Source organism: Tripterygium wilfordii, chromosome 12, assembly GCF_013401445.1.
Source record: "Tripterygium wilfordii isolate XIE 37 chromosome 12, ASM1340144v1, whole genome shotgun sequence".
Classification (NCBI taxonomy): domain Eukaryota; kingdom Viridiplantae; phylum Streptophyta; class Magnoliopsida; order Celastrales; family Celastraceae; genus Tripterygium; species Tripterygium wilfordii.
Genome location: NC_052243.1, coordinates 1,012,431 through 1,024,550, shown reverse-complemented (window position 1 = coordinate 1,024,550; position 12,120 = coordinate 1,012,431). Strand labels below are relative to the sequence as shown.

General features: G+C 38.5%; 2 protein-coding genes across 3 annotated transcripts; one reads left to right on the top strand and one right to left on the bottom strand.

Annotated features, from left to right (window-relative positions):
- Positions 1-1,175: 1,175 nt before the first annotated feature.
- Positions 1,176-4,889, bottom strand: LOC120010268 (ABC transporter I family member 21-like). Of its 2 annotated transcripts, XM_038861012.1 has the most exons (6): positions 4,641-4,887; positions 3,939-4,099; positions 3,265-3,316; positions 2,952-3,088; positions 2,358-2,444; positions 1,176-1,767 (listed from the first exon to the last, which is right to left on the bottom strand). In XM_038861012.1, exons 1-6 carry the CDS (start codon positions 4,810-4,812, stop codon positions 1,480-1,482), a joined length of 897 nt encoding a protein of 298 aa, XP_038716940.1. In that variant the 5' UTR covers positions 4,813-4,887; the 3' UTR covers positions 1,176-1,479. The 2 variants fall into 2 exon arrangements, with proteins under 2 accessions (XP_038716940.1, XP_038716941.1); XM_038861013.1 differs by lacking the exon at positions 3,265-3,316 and having other exon boundaries at positions 2,952-3,026; positions 4,641-4,889.
- Positions 4,890-5,107: 218 nt separating this feature from the next.
- LOC120011571 (protein CHROMATIN REMODELING 8) lies at positions 5,108-12,037 on the top strand. The gene is made up of 8 exons (XM_038862719.1): positions 5,108-5,465; positions 5,544-5,683; positions 5,861-6,409; positions 6,557-6,959; positions 8,076-8,937; positions 9,163-9,772; positions 10,092-10,562; positions 10,947-12,037. Exons 2-8 carry the CDS (start codon positions 5,594-5,596, stop codon positions 11,622-11,624), a joined length of 3,663 nt encoding a protein of 1,220 aa, XP_038718647.1. The 5' UTR covers positions 5,108-5,465; positions 5,544-5,593; the 3' UTR covers positions 11,625-12,037.
- The last annotated feature ends 83 nt before the right edge of the window (positions 12,038-12,120 follow it).

Sequence of the window (12,120 nt, the reverse complement as noted above, 5' to 3'; positions counted from 1 at the left end):
AAAATTTTCCACCTCATAAAAGCATGCATTAATTTGGTGGAGATATCCAATATAGTTTTAAACTCGAAACATTAGGCTCGCATGCATATAAGTTTGTCACTTTATGACTGGGTAAGTTGAGTCAAAACTCAACGTGTTGCGACAAAGGAATTGCTCTTAGTGAAAATCGAAATAAGTACCACCCAATCCCTAGAAAAAATCAATTTCAGACAAAGAATGCATTTGTGATGAATTCTAGTAGAGAAGTAAGCATAGTTGGAATCAATGCTTAAACATGATACTTACTCAAAATACTATTGGTCGTGCATAAGTTTCTCACCTTACGACATGATAAGTTGAGCCAAAATTCAACATGTGGCCACAAAAATATTGTTCACATTGACAATCAAAGTCAAGACGTCCCGAGTCCATATTTATTGACATGACTTTCCATCTCTTTGTCTTTCTTGGGACGATTGGGGAATGCAAACCCAGATAGGGTAAAGCATGGGTTTCTTGCAATAAGGGCATTTTTATGGGACCAAAGTGATTCCTGCTTTAGTAGAGCTACTTACACACTTGTAAAAGTTAAAAAGCATTTTAATCCACAACTACCTAATATCTCCTAATTTAAGACTGAAAAGTAGGTATTTCAGTTATAGTTATATAACCAGAGGCACCATAAGTAGGAATGCGAGGCTAACAACATGAAATGGACAATTATCTGCACAGGAAAATGTTGCTTTTAGATGGGTAGTTGAGTGGAAGTTGGAGAAGTATACCCATCAAACTGTGGCTCCCAACTCATTTTTAGGCAAGTAAAGAAGAGCTGTCTTCACTCACTGTCTGAACCTGTTAGCTTCTGTTGCTTGCACTAGTGACTGAGCTTGACACTTCTATCTTGTTATCCTTTGCTTCTGCATTTTCTAACACTATATGGAGTGGCAAACACTTCATAGTTCAGAACAAACTCAGTACCGTCTGACGGCGGCAACAATGAATCTATTTTATTACCAGATGATGGGAAGAGAAGAGGATAATCTTCTGAATCTGTAAATGCCTTCAAAATTTAATGGAACAATAAGTAGGAATACGAAACAGAGTATTGAAAGCCTTACCACTAATCAATGAACAGTGCACTAACCAGTCTAGAAATGCACAGGCTTCTAGCAAAAATAAAGTTATTTCAAGAGAAATAGAAGAAAACCCAGAAAATTTAATTAATTATTATCGTATAATATTCTTACAAATGAAAGATTTAATCGTTTCATCAACAATAATAACAAATTATTACAGTAGTATTAGCTCAAGAAATACTATCAGTTCATCCTGTATGTAGCCAAGGTGAGCCACAAAGAATATCGCTTGCCTGCCCCTTTATTCATTACCCTCAATAAAAAAAATGGCCAGCTAGCAACGTACAAGGTCTTTCTAGGTTTCCTTGTATCTTGACTTTAACTTGAACCTACATATAAAGTATAAACTAGCTGACTTAAGCGATCAGCGGTAGTATGCCATATGTCTGGATGACGTGAAAGGCGAAGAACCAAAGGGTGAGGTCTTTTGGTTCAGGGAAGATGCAGTAATAGGTTTCTTTTTCTCTTGCTTGGTTTCCGAACGGAGCCATGACTCAACAACAGAAAGCAGATTGGTAGAGCTTTTCAACTCATCGACCTCAGATAACTTCTCAGACCTCCTCAATTCACCATCTTGAATGTACGCTAGGTGGGTAGCCCATGTCTCCAATCCATCAAAAATGTGGGTTGCATATACAATGGTAGCTCCTCTCTATAGTTAATGCATCATCATCAGTTAAGTATAATAAAATAAGAAAATAAGATAATGACCAAAATAGCTATAAGAAAATCATCTATTGAATTGAAAATCTATAAGCTTGTCACATTTTCTACTATGGACAGAGAGTAGATCATCGGAACAAGTATATGATCATGATGTTTCTTCCAAACAACCCATACCCCATACTATTTGAATTAATATTCAAAAAATCCACAGCATTCATGTAATCTATTTAGAGAATTGATATTTATGTCAGAAGTTCCAAGATGGAGGTAATAGTCTGTCCTGCAAAGAACCTACTTATTAGTTTATTCCAAACACAAAAGCAGTAAGTAGCATTTACTAAAAGACATCAGCATATCTATATCAGTGGAATACAATTGGAATGTAGTTTTTATTAGCTATAGTGGAAAGAAAATATTTATCAATTCGACACACTTTCAAAAGGTTAAGTTTTCATGGGAATTATCCACTAGGGTATATCTCCAGGACCATCATGCGCTACTTGTGTATCCCTCTCGTATTCCCCTGGATCAAAATGACATCCCCGAAGGCAAGAAATAAGAAAAAGGAAATCATACCTGTTCACATTCTTCCCTGAAAAAGTCGAGCAAATCCATCCTAGCAACAACATCTAAGTCAACTGTAACCTCATCTAGCAGAAGAACCTGTTGGAATGATAGTTCATAAGAGAAAATGTTGAGACTATGAGGCAGTTCACTAATCTAAGCAAGCACATGAAACAATATGGCATAATCACATCATGGCTTCCAACGTGTAGTAAGGTCAAGGCTTGCAAAATTGAATTTGAACTGCTTTAGCTTGCTTAACTAGCAATCAAATGAATAATCAAAATATGAATACTTTGAAATTACTATATCCATGAAAGAATGTCATTTAGACTGCAGGAAGAAGCTGAAACTTTGACCCTCATAACAGTGAAAAAGTCCAATAGATCTGAAGAGTAGAAACATAGAATAAATTACCTAAAGAAACATTTATGCACTCTTAGATTAAAAAATGGTACTCGTGCAATAGACTAATATGGATTATTGAACTTATTTTTTTCCCCTTTCTTGAAAGGACTACACTAATCTTGCTGCATTTGTACTGCAACTGACTCAAAACATGCAACCATATGGCAAATAATTATGATAATAAGTTGAATTTACTACCTGAAATGGATAAAGAAGACCCATGCATATTTGGACTCGGCGCCTTTGCCCATCAGATACCTTATGCATTCGCCACTGCAGGTCAATATCAAGCAGCTCTATCAACTTCTCTCTCCTGATAGGATTAATACCTTCAACTGACAGCAAAGAAGATCAAGCAATCTCAATGTCTTTGCATCTAAACAACGAGAAGGCAATTCTTAATAGAGGCCCCCCCCCCCTCAAACACACACACCCACCAAAAAAAGAAAGGCGCTTGCAACATTGTTTACACATTTGTGTCAGCATATGGCGGAAAAATAAAGAAACAAACCTCCAAATATCATGTGTTCTGCAGAGAAATCTCCCTGGAGTGGAACCTCTCCCTAGAAGATAGCCAAGAGAATTCTATTCAGAACGAATTTCTCAACGGCACTTAGAGTGAACTCGACAAGAAAATACTAGCTAATTGTAAATCGTCATGAGATTCTCGACCCAGATACTCAAAACTTTACCTGAATATAGTTTGAAAAGAATCCTATGTTTTAGAGGCATCTTCCTAGTTGTAGTTTTCATTTGATTTCAAATGAAAACTGTATCTTAGGAATGTAATAAGAAAAGGACAGAACACACAAATTAACACCCCCAAAACATGTGCAAAACCAGTTGGATGAGAAAACTAGTGTTCGTAATACACCAACAAAATGATCATGCTCTTCTGTAACATAATCTAGCTAAGGTGATAACTATACTATAATAATCATTAATATCACCCAAGTCTTCACCAGCTGAGGTGAAAAGGAGCTATAGTATAGCAAGTCTTTTTCTTAGAATACAAAAGAGTTTTGTGTAGTAAGACGTTGATGACAATCCCAACAAATCATATGTTCAATGATTGACAAATATTGTCAGCTCTATCACTGATCTATGCAATTGTATTATGTTTCATTCAGAAACCATAAATAAGGAGATCAGTAGACAGTTAGAGAGAGTAAGGGCTAAACTCACTGCAGATCCAATGGTTTTACTCCAAGAACCTCCCAAATAGGCCAAGTCACCACCACAAACCAGTTGAGTATCATGAAAAGCTGAATGATTTAGCACCCTCACAACATCTCTTCCTCCAACCATATGTTTACCTGCCAGAATTCTCAATAAAGTTGTCTTCCCTACACAATACAAAGGAGTGTAAGAAAAAAAATAATTTCTTTAATAGCATCTTACAGAAATGTTCTAAATCTCTATAGTGTATAACATTGCCACAAAATTGTTGAACTTTAGGAAGCAAATTGCTTCTCTTTGCATAGTCAGAGTAGACATATAAGATGTATTGCATCTTCAATAATATATGGATTTATAATATCTCACGAAAATTATTATACTCCTTCAAAATCTTCAATTACATAAATACTTCCTAGAGACCCTAAGTTCCCGAACAATGTATATAACACTACAATGTAAAACTCAAAAGTCGCAACATCTGGTTATTCAAGGCTCTCATATGATCAGTGAACAAAAAAAAATAAATTTTAGCTACGTCTTTTTCAGCTAAAAAAAGACGAAACTACATTTGGATTGATGATTTATGCAAATACTCTTATAATCTAAATCCCCAACAACACAACACAGAGGATATAATAAGAGCAAAATTAGAGGAGAAACTCTAAAATCCAAGCATAACTACAAAAACATAAACTCGTGATTCATTACCGGATCCATTAGCGCCAACAAGAAGGCAGCGAGATCCAGGAAAGATGTTAAGGTTAAACTCCACAAAAAGAGGAGGCTGCCCGTCGTATCCGAATTGCATGCCAGACACGCTGATACTGCTCGATTTCCCATTCTCTTCTTCCTCTCCCGATCTTGAAACCTTGTCCGCCATTTTTGAGCAACGTGAATCCAGTAGGATGGAGCTAATCGCGTCGTCTCCGGTGACTTTATGCGCTCGTTCTTGCGCGCGGGGTTTGGTAGTTGCGAACTTGTTTGTTACACGTGGCAACTTACTGTCGAGCCACGTTTGAGAAAAAGGTTATTTGCATTTGGATACGGCACCGTATCTGTGCATCTATGTTTTAACGCGTGGCAACCGATTGGTGGAGCCACGTTTGTAGAAAACAAAAAGAGAATTTAATTTATTTGCATTTCGATACGGCACCGTATCCGTGTATCTAATTCTTGGGGAAGACGCCAAGGCCGCAATGGCGGCCGCTGGAGACGGTAAGCTTAAAACTCGTGAATTGCTTGACCGGAGCGCGTGATAGAAAAGCCGGACTTTTTGGCAACAATAGAACGACGAAGACGAGGTACGATACGACGACCTCGCTCCGGGAAGGAGATTACGACAGAACCCAAAAAACGAAATAAAAGGCTGAAGAACCCGGAGAGACGGTGTGGACACGTCTTGAAATCCGTGAATCTGAGCTCCCAGGATCGAGAATTCTCGATTTCATTCCGGATCGCAATTTATCTCCGGCGCTGCAAATTCTTGTCATTCGTTATTTATTTATTTTGCAAAATTCGGCTTCTAAAGTTTAGGTTTGTATTCATTATGAGTTGCTTTATAAAATCGGTTTTAATCACTTGAGTTAATGTTGTTTTTGATGCGCTATGCAGCGAGATTGTGGTGCTGTGTTGCTTTGTCATGTAACCTTGGATGCATTTCCATGGAAGAGGAGGAGGATAGAGCCCTGCTGACTAGTTTGGGTATCACTTCAGCGAATCCTGATGATATTGAACGTGACGTATTAGCAGAGGTATCAGTCTTCGGTCACCATTTCTTTCCTTCTCTTCTGTTTGTTGTGAGATGTTGAGCAAATGCATTGCATGCTTTTAGTCAATGTCTAATTGCATGAGAAATATGCTAAATTCCAGTGAAGTGCTTAAATGCTGTTGAGATATTTCAGTTTGACAGTAGCCACTGTTAATGTCAGGCTGAAAACAATTCTGGGAACACCAATGACGTAGGAGGGAACGTGAAAGAGGAGGCTTTTGGTGTTGTGGATGGTGTTGATTCATCATCTTCCCACCATTTGAAGCTGTACAATAAATTGAAGGCCGTAGAATTCGAAATAAATGCTGTCGCATCCACTGTGGATCATGGTGAAGACAATGCTGAGGATGGAAATAATAATACGGACCAAGGAGATGGAGAGGATGATAAAAGTGGCATTCAGGCTTCTCCTAATGGTTTATCCCTTCACCATGCCCTTGCTGCTGATCGACTAAGAAGCCTTAAGCACACTAAAGCTCAACTTGAGAAAGAACTTTCAGATTTTTGTAATGGTGATACTTCCAAGGGTATCAAACCTGAAAAATTGTTACAAAGTATAGTGAGGGAAGAACGTAGGCCGAAGAGAAAGTCAAAAGAAGTTCAGAAACAAGGGAATAATCAGGAAAAACGACATAAACGAGTTTCATATGACGTTGATATTGACTTTGGTGTGGTGTTGGGAGCTGCTTCTGCTGGGTTTGTTGAAACAGTGAGTAGAACTATTTCTTTTTTCAGTTTTATTCATGTGTCGCTTTATTAGATTTGATCTGGTACAAAAGGCATTAGTGGATATGAGGAAAATAAATTTTGAAAAAAATGATTTTAGAGATTCTAATGTAAGCTAGTTATGTCTTAGGAAAGGGATGAATTGATTCGTAAAGGAATTTTAACTCCGTTTCATAAGCTCAAGGGCTTTGAGCGTCGTCTTCAACAACCAGAACCAGGACCATCTAATGGGTACAATGTCACCAAGGAAGACAATGAGAGTGACGATGTTGCTTCTGATATTATCGATAGGACTGTTCAGTCAATGGCAGATGCTGCATTGGCACGGCCCGCAACTAAGTTGCTGGATCCAAAAGCTCTGCCAAAGCAAGATGCACCAACTTTTCCTTTTCACAGACTAAAGACCCCGTTGAAAATTCCCGAAAGTGAGGTGCAGAAAAGCAAAGGTTCAAAAGGAAAAGAGAGACGGCCTTTGCCTGACAAGAAATGGAGAAAGCGAATTTCTCAGGAGGAAAGCTATTTGGAAGAAATTGGTATGTTCTATGTTGCTTTTATCAGGTATTAGTAAATCTTGTGGCTTCTTGAATTCCTATAAGTGGAAATTCCATTTTAAATGCTTCTGTATTTTCTCCATCACATGTAGCAGAATCACTGTCTGGTTTGTTGGTACATTAATTGGCATTTCATATTTCAATGGAGTTGAATTTGTCCTTGATTTCAAGCATTTATATCTCATCTTTTTTCAGGAGTATGGAACTAATGTCATGCTCATACTTGAGGTCTTTAGCTTTCGGTTCAGGACTTTGAAAATGCATGGAGCGACATTATAATAAGTTTTTCAAGGTGCATATTCTTGCTGTTGAAGCTTTAGGTCTTGAAGGCAGCCGAAAGCTTTAGGTCTTAATGTTTTCAGCTTTCAGTTCAGGGCTTTGAGTATGTATAGTATGTATATCTAGCTTGGTGGTTGGTCAATTTAATTCAAACTTCCTCTTGGTTTATTTAATTCAAACTTCCTCTTCGTGTCTGTACTCCACTACTCCTAACTGAGAAGATTTGATTCTGAGCAGGAGAAAACACCGGGGAGCTACAAGTTTTCTTAGTCCATTGATTTATCACCTCTCTCATTGTTTGCTTAGTGAATTGTTTGTTTGGGTGCTGTGTCATTGTTGTTACATTAGCAAAAAAAATCTCGTGAGGGTGTATACATGTAAGTGAATGTTGGTTTCCTGAACTCTTGGTGACTGATTGAGTGTTAATTTAGAATAAGATGTTGTGTCTCTTTATCTATATCTGTAACCTATTTTAAGGGAAATCCACAATGAATTGGCGCATATAATAATATAATCCAAATGTTTGATTATGGGACCGGTGAGTTGAGGAGCATGAACTGTAAGATTATAAATGCTTTCTTTTATTGTAGTAAATTATCCATAGAACATCTGTCCTTCATAAATTTTAAAATTGATCTTGTATGGATAATTTGCATGTGATCTTTTTCTATGAATAATTTGTATGCGACCTTGTGGACATATATTTGCTAAATTCATATTCTAGGTATTTGCTAATACCTCCACCTTCTGTCAATCAATCATTTGGTTGCTACCTGGTATTATGGAACAATAACTTTAGTCTTGGTTGGTATCGCGCAGAAGGTGCAATAGACAACTTGGCAACTTCCAGTTGTGAAGAAGAAAAGCAAGAGGCTGGTGAAGATGCAGATGAAGAGGAAACTAATTTTGTAACTCTTGAAGGCGGCTTAAAAATCCCAGAGACCATTTTTGGTAGACTTTTTGACTATCAAAAGGTGGGAGTGCAGTGGTTGTGGGAACTACATTGCCAAAAAGCAGGTGGAATAATTGGAGATGAGATGGGTCTTGGTAAAACTATCCAGGTTATATCTTTTCTTGGAGCATTACATTTCAGTAATATGTACAAACCAAGCATTGTTGTCTGTCCTGTTACACTCTTAAGACAATGGAGAAGGGAAGCTCGCAAGTGGTACCCAGACTTTCATGTGGAGATATTGCATGATTCTGCTCAGGAACCATCCTATAAGAAGAAACTTGCCAAAGCTTATGAAAGTGACGCTTCAGTCGACAGTGATTTTGAAGGAAATGTGTCTTTGAAAAACACTAAAAGATGGGATTCCTTGGTAAATCGAGTTTTAAAATTAAAATCTGGATTGCTTATTACTACATATGAGCAACTCCGGCTACTGGGGGAGAAAATGCGTGACATTGAATGGGGTTATGCTGTGTTGGATGAAGGACACCGGATTCGAAATCCAAATGCTGAAATTACTCTGGTTTGCAAACAGCTACAGACTGTCCACCGTATAATAATGACTGGTGCACCAATTCAAAACAAGCTAAGTGAACTGTGGTCTTTGTTTGATTTTGTCTTCCCTGGAAAATTGGGAGTCTTGCCTGTATTTGAGGCAGAGTTTGCTGTTCCCATTTCTGTTGGTGGTTATGCCAATGCTTCGCCTCTACAAGTATCTACAGCTTACAGGTGTGCATTATGATGCGTCTCGAACTTTTTTGGATATATCTGAATGACTGAACTTTACACAAAAATACTCTGTTCGTGGAGTTTTATTTTTATGGGAAATGTTGTAACTTACCTAATTCATGAACCTTGGGGGTCCTAACAAGTTTTATAATATATGAATATTTCTTTGCTTCCTCTTTTATTTATTTATTTTTAAATTGAACTGCTTTTGGCAATGCTTGCCAGGTGTGCTGTGGTCCTACGTGACTTGATCATGCCTTATTTACTCCGGCGTATGAAGGCTGATGTTAGTGCCTACCTGCCCAAAAAAACTGAGCATGTCCTCTTCTGCAGCCTCACTCCAGAGCAACGATCTGTGTACAGAGCGTTTCTTGCTAGCTCTGACGTGGAACAGATACTAGGTGGAAATAAAAACTCCCTCTATGGAATAGATGTAATGCGTAAGATATGCAACCACCCTGATTTGCTTGAGAGAGAACATTCATGCCACAATCCAGACTATGGGAATCCTGAACGTAGTGGCAAAATGAAAGTGGTTGCTCAAGTGCTTAAGGTTTGGAAGGAGCAGGGTCATCGTGTGCTGCTTTTTTCACAAACTCAACAGATGCTTGATATTCTTGAGAATTTTTTGATCGCTTGTGGTTATAACTACCGCAGAATGGATGGCCTTACTTCTGTAAAACAGAGAATGCCCTTAATAGATGAATTCAATAACTCAGATGAAGTGTATGTTTTCCTTTTAACCACAAAGGTTGGTGGTTTAGGTACCAATCTAACCGGTGCGAACAGGGTGATCATTTACGATCCTGATTGGAACCCATCAAATGACATGCAGGTATATGTCTGGGATTTGATCGTATGACTTCATTAAAATTGTCATTCATATTCTTATGCATGTCTACAATATTCTAGTTCATTCATAATTTAGCTATTCAATTTCATATTGTCTCAGTCAAGGAGTCTTCAAAAGTGCAAATGTTGTTTATGCTTGCAGTATCGCGACTTAATCATGATATTCATTATCAATTTTAGAAATCTATTCAGATTTTTTTAGAATTAAACTGCACGTCTCTAGTTTTTTTTATGGAAATGTGTCTTTGTTACACTTCAATCCACATACTTGTGACTTAAGGGGAAACTTTTTCTTATAACAGGCAAGGGAGCGTGCTTGGCGTATAGGTCAGAAAAGGGATGTTACTGTATATAGGTTGATTACTCGCGGAACTATTGAGGAGAAGGTTTACCATCGCCAGATTTATAAGCATTTTCTCACGAATAAGATTTTGAAGAACCCGCAGCAGAGAAGGTTCTTTAAATCTCGGGATATGAAGGATCTTTTCACTTTGAACGATGATGGAGAGAATGGATCAACTGAAACATCTAATATTTTTGGTCAGTTGTCTCAAGAAGTTAATGTGGTTGGGGCTCAGACGGAGAAATATGAAAAGAAGAAACGTGGCAAAGCTGCTGCACATCATACTGATTCTGCTGCAGGTGAGAATGGGACCAACACAGAGACTGGAACCTCCAGGAGGAAAGGCGAGGAAAGGGCTGAGCGCAGTGATGGTGAAAGAGATGAAGAAACAAATATTTTGCGGAGCCTTTTTGATGCCCAGGGCATACATGTAAGTTCTCGACATCTCGTTGTTTGTCTTGTTATTATCCCACGGGAATCACAACCAGATTCACTCGTAACTCTTTATCAGGCATCTCAGCAAGAATGCTCCAAGTTTTCTGAAAGTGATGCTTTTTTTTATTGTTGCTTGGTTGCAGTGTCTAACTGAAAGCTACAAAACCCTTAACCACTGGGCGTCTTTATTTTTTTTGTGATAAGATTTTATGTGATTTCCCAATATTTTCTGGTTTCTAGTATGGCATGTCTTTGGTGCATACGGTGATTACAGCAGGCATAAGAGCCTAATATTGCCCCATTTATGCCCTCTGGCCATCTCTTTCTGCAATGTGTTTTTTTTCCCCTCACTTGGTGTTCTGCTCTTCATTTTCTTCAGAGTGCGATGAACCATGATGTCATTATAAATGCTCACGAAGAAGAAAAAATGAGGCTTGAGGAGGAAGCTTCTCAAGTTGCACAAAGAGCAGCAGAAGCACTACGCCTTTCACGAATGCTTCGTAGTCGTGACAGTATATCAGTCCCAACATGGACTGGGAAATCAGGAACAGCTGGTGCACCATCTTCAGTTCGCCGAAAATTTGGTTCATCGGTGAACTCTCAGTCGATCAAGTCATCGTCAATAGCATCTGTTGATAAGACAAGCAATTCAAAAAGCTTTGCGGCTGGAGCATCCGCTGGGAAGGCATTGTCCTCGGCTGAACTACTGGCTAGAATCCGAGGAAACGAGGAGAGAGCTGTTGGTGCTGCAATAGAGCATCAGTTTGGCTTGGCTTCAAGTCCTCCTCACAGAGCAAGATCTTTAGATTCTGGGACTTCTGCTTCATCTCACAATTCAACTAGTGTGCAGCCTGAAGTGTTGATTCGTCAGATCTGTACATTCATACAACAAAGAGGAGGAAGCACAGATTCTGCCAGCATAGTGCAGCACTTCAAGGACAGAATACCCTCCAAAGATTTGCCCTTATTTAAGAATCTTTTGAAGGAACTTGCTACACTGGAGAAAGACCCAAATGGATCGCGATGGGTTCTAAAGCCAGAGTATCTACAGCAGTAATCAACTAATCATGTGACCTTAGGTGGCACTCAGCAAATTTCCAAAAGAATTGACAATAGGTCTTCACCACTGGTCACAACCTGGCAAGTCAGCCGCCGTGTTCTTTTGAGGATCTCAAATTTTGATCAGGCAGCGTTTCTTTTTAATTTGTTTTCATTGGAGAAATGTAACTAGAAAGCTCGTTAGCAGTTCACTGGATACCGCTTTCTGGATTGACACAGTACACAGTGAATGCTCTTTTGCTGTACAGATTGAGGTTATAGACTTATGCTCCTGGAGTAAACGTAGAAGAGATGACATTAAATCAATGTAGTTCCAGTCCTTGTCAAGGAATTTCAAGTAGTTAATCGTGATCAGCTGAAGCAGAAAATTTTTTTCTGCAGAAAGCTGACGAATAGAATTTTTTTTCCAAATTCCAGATTTGATATCATCATTTGGATAATCAAACTCTAATTACTCTGTAAAATCATGAAAATCGCAAAGATTATGATGCTTG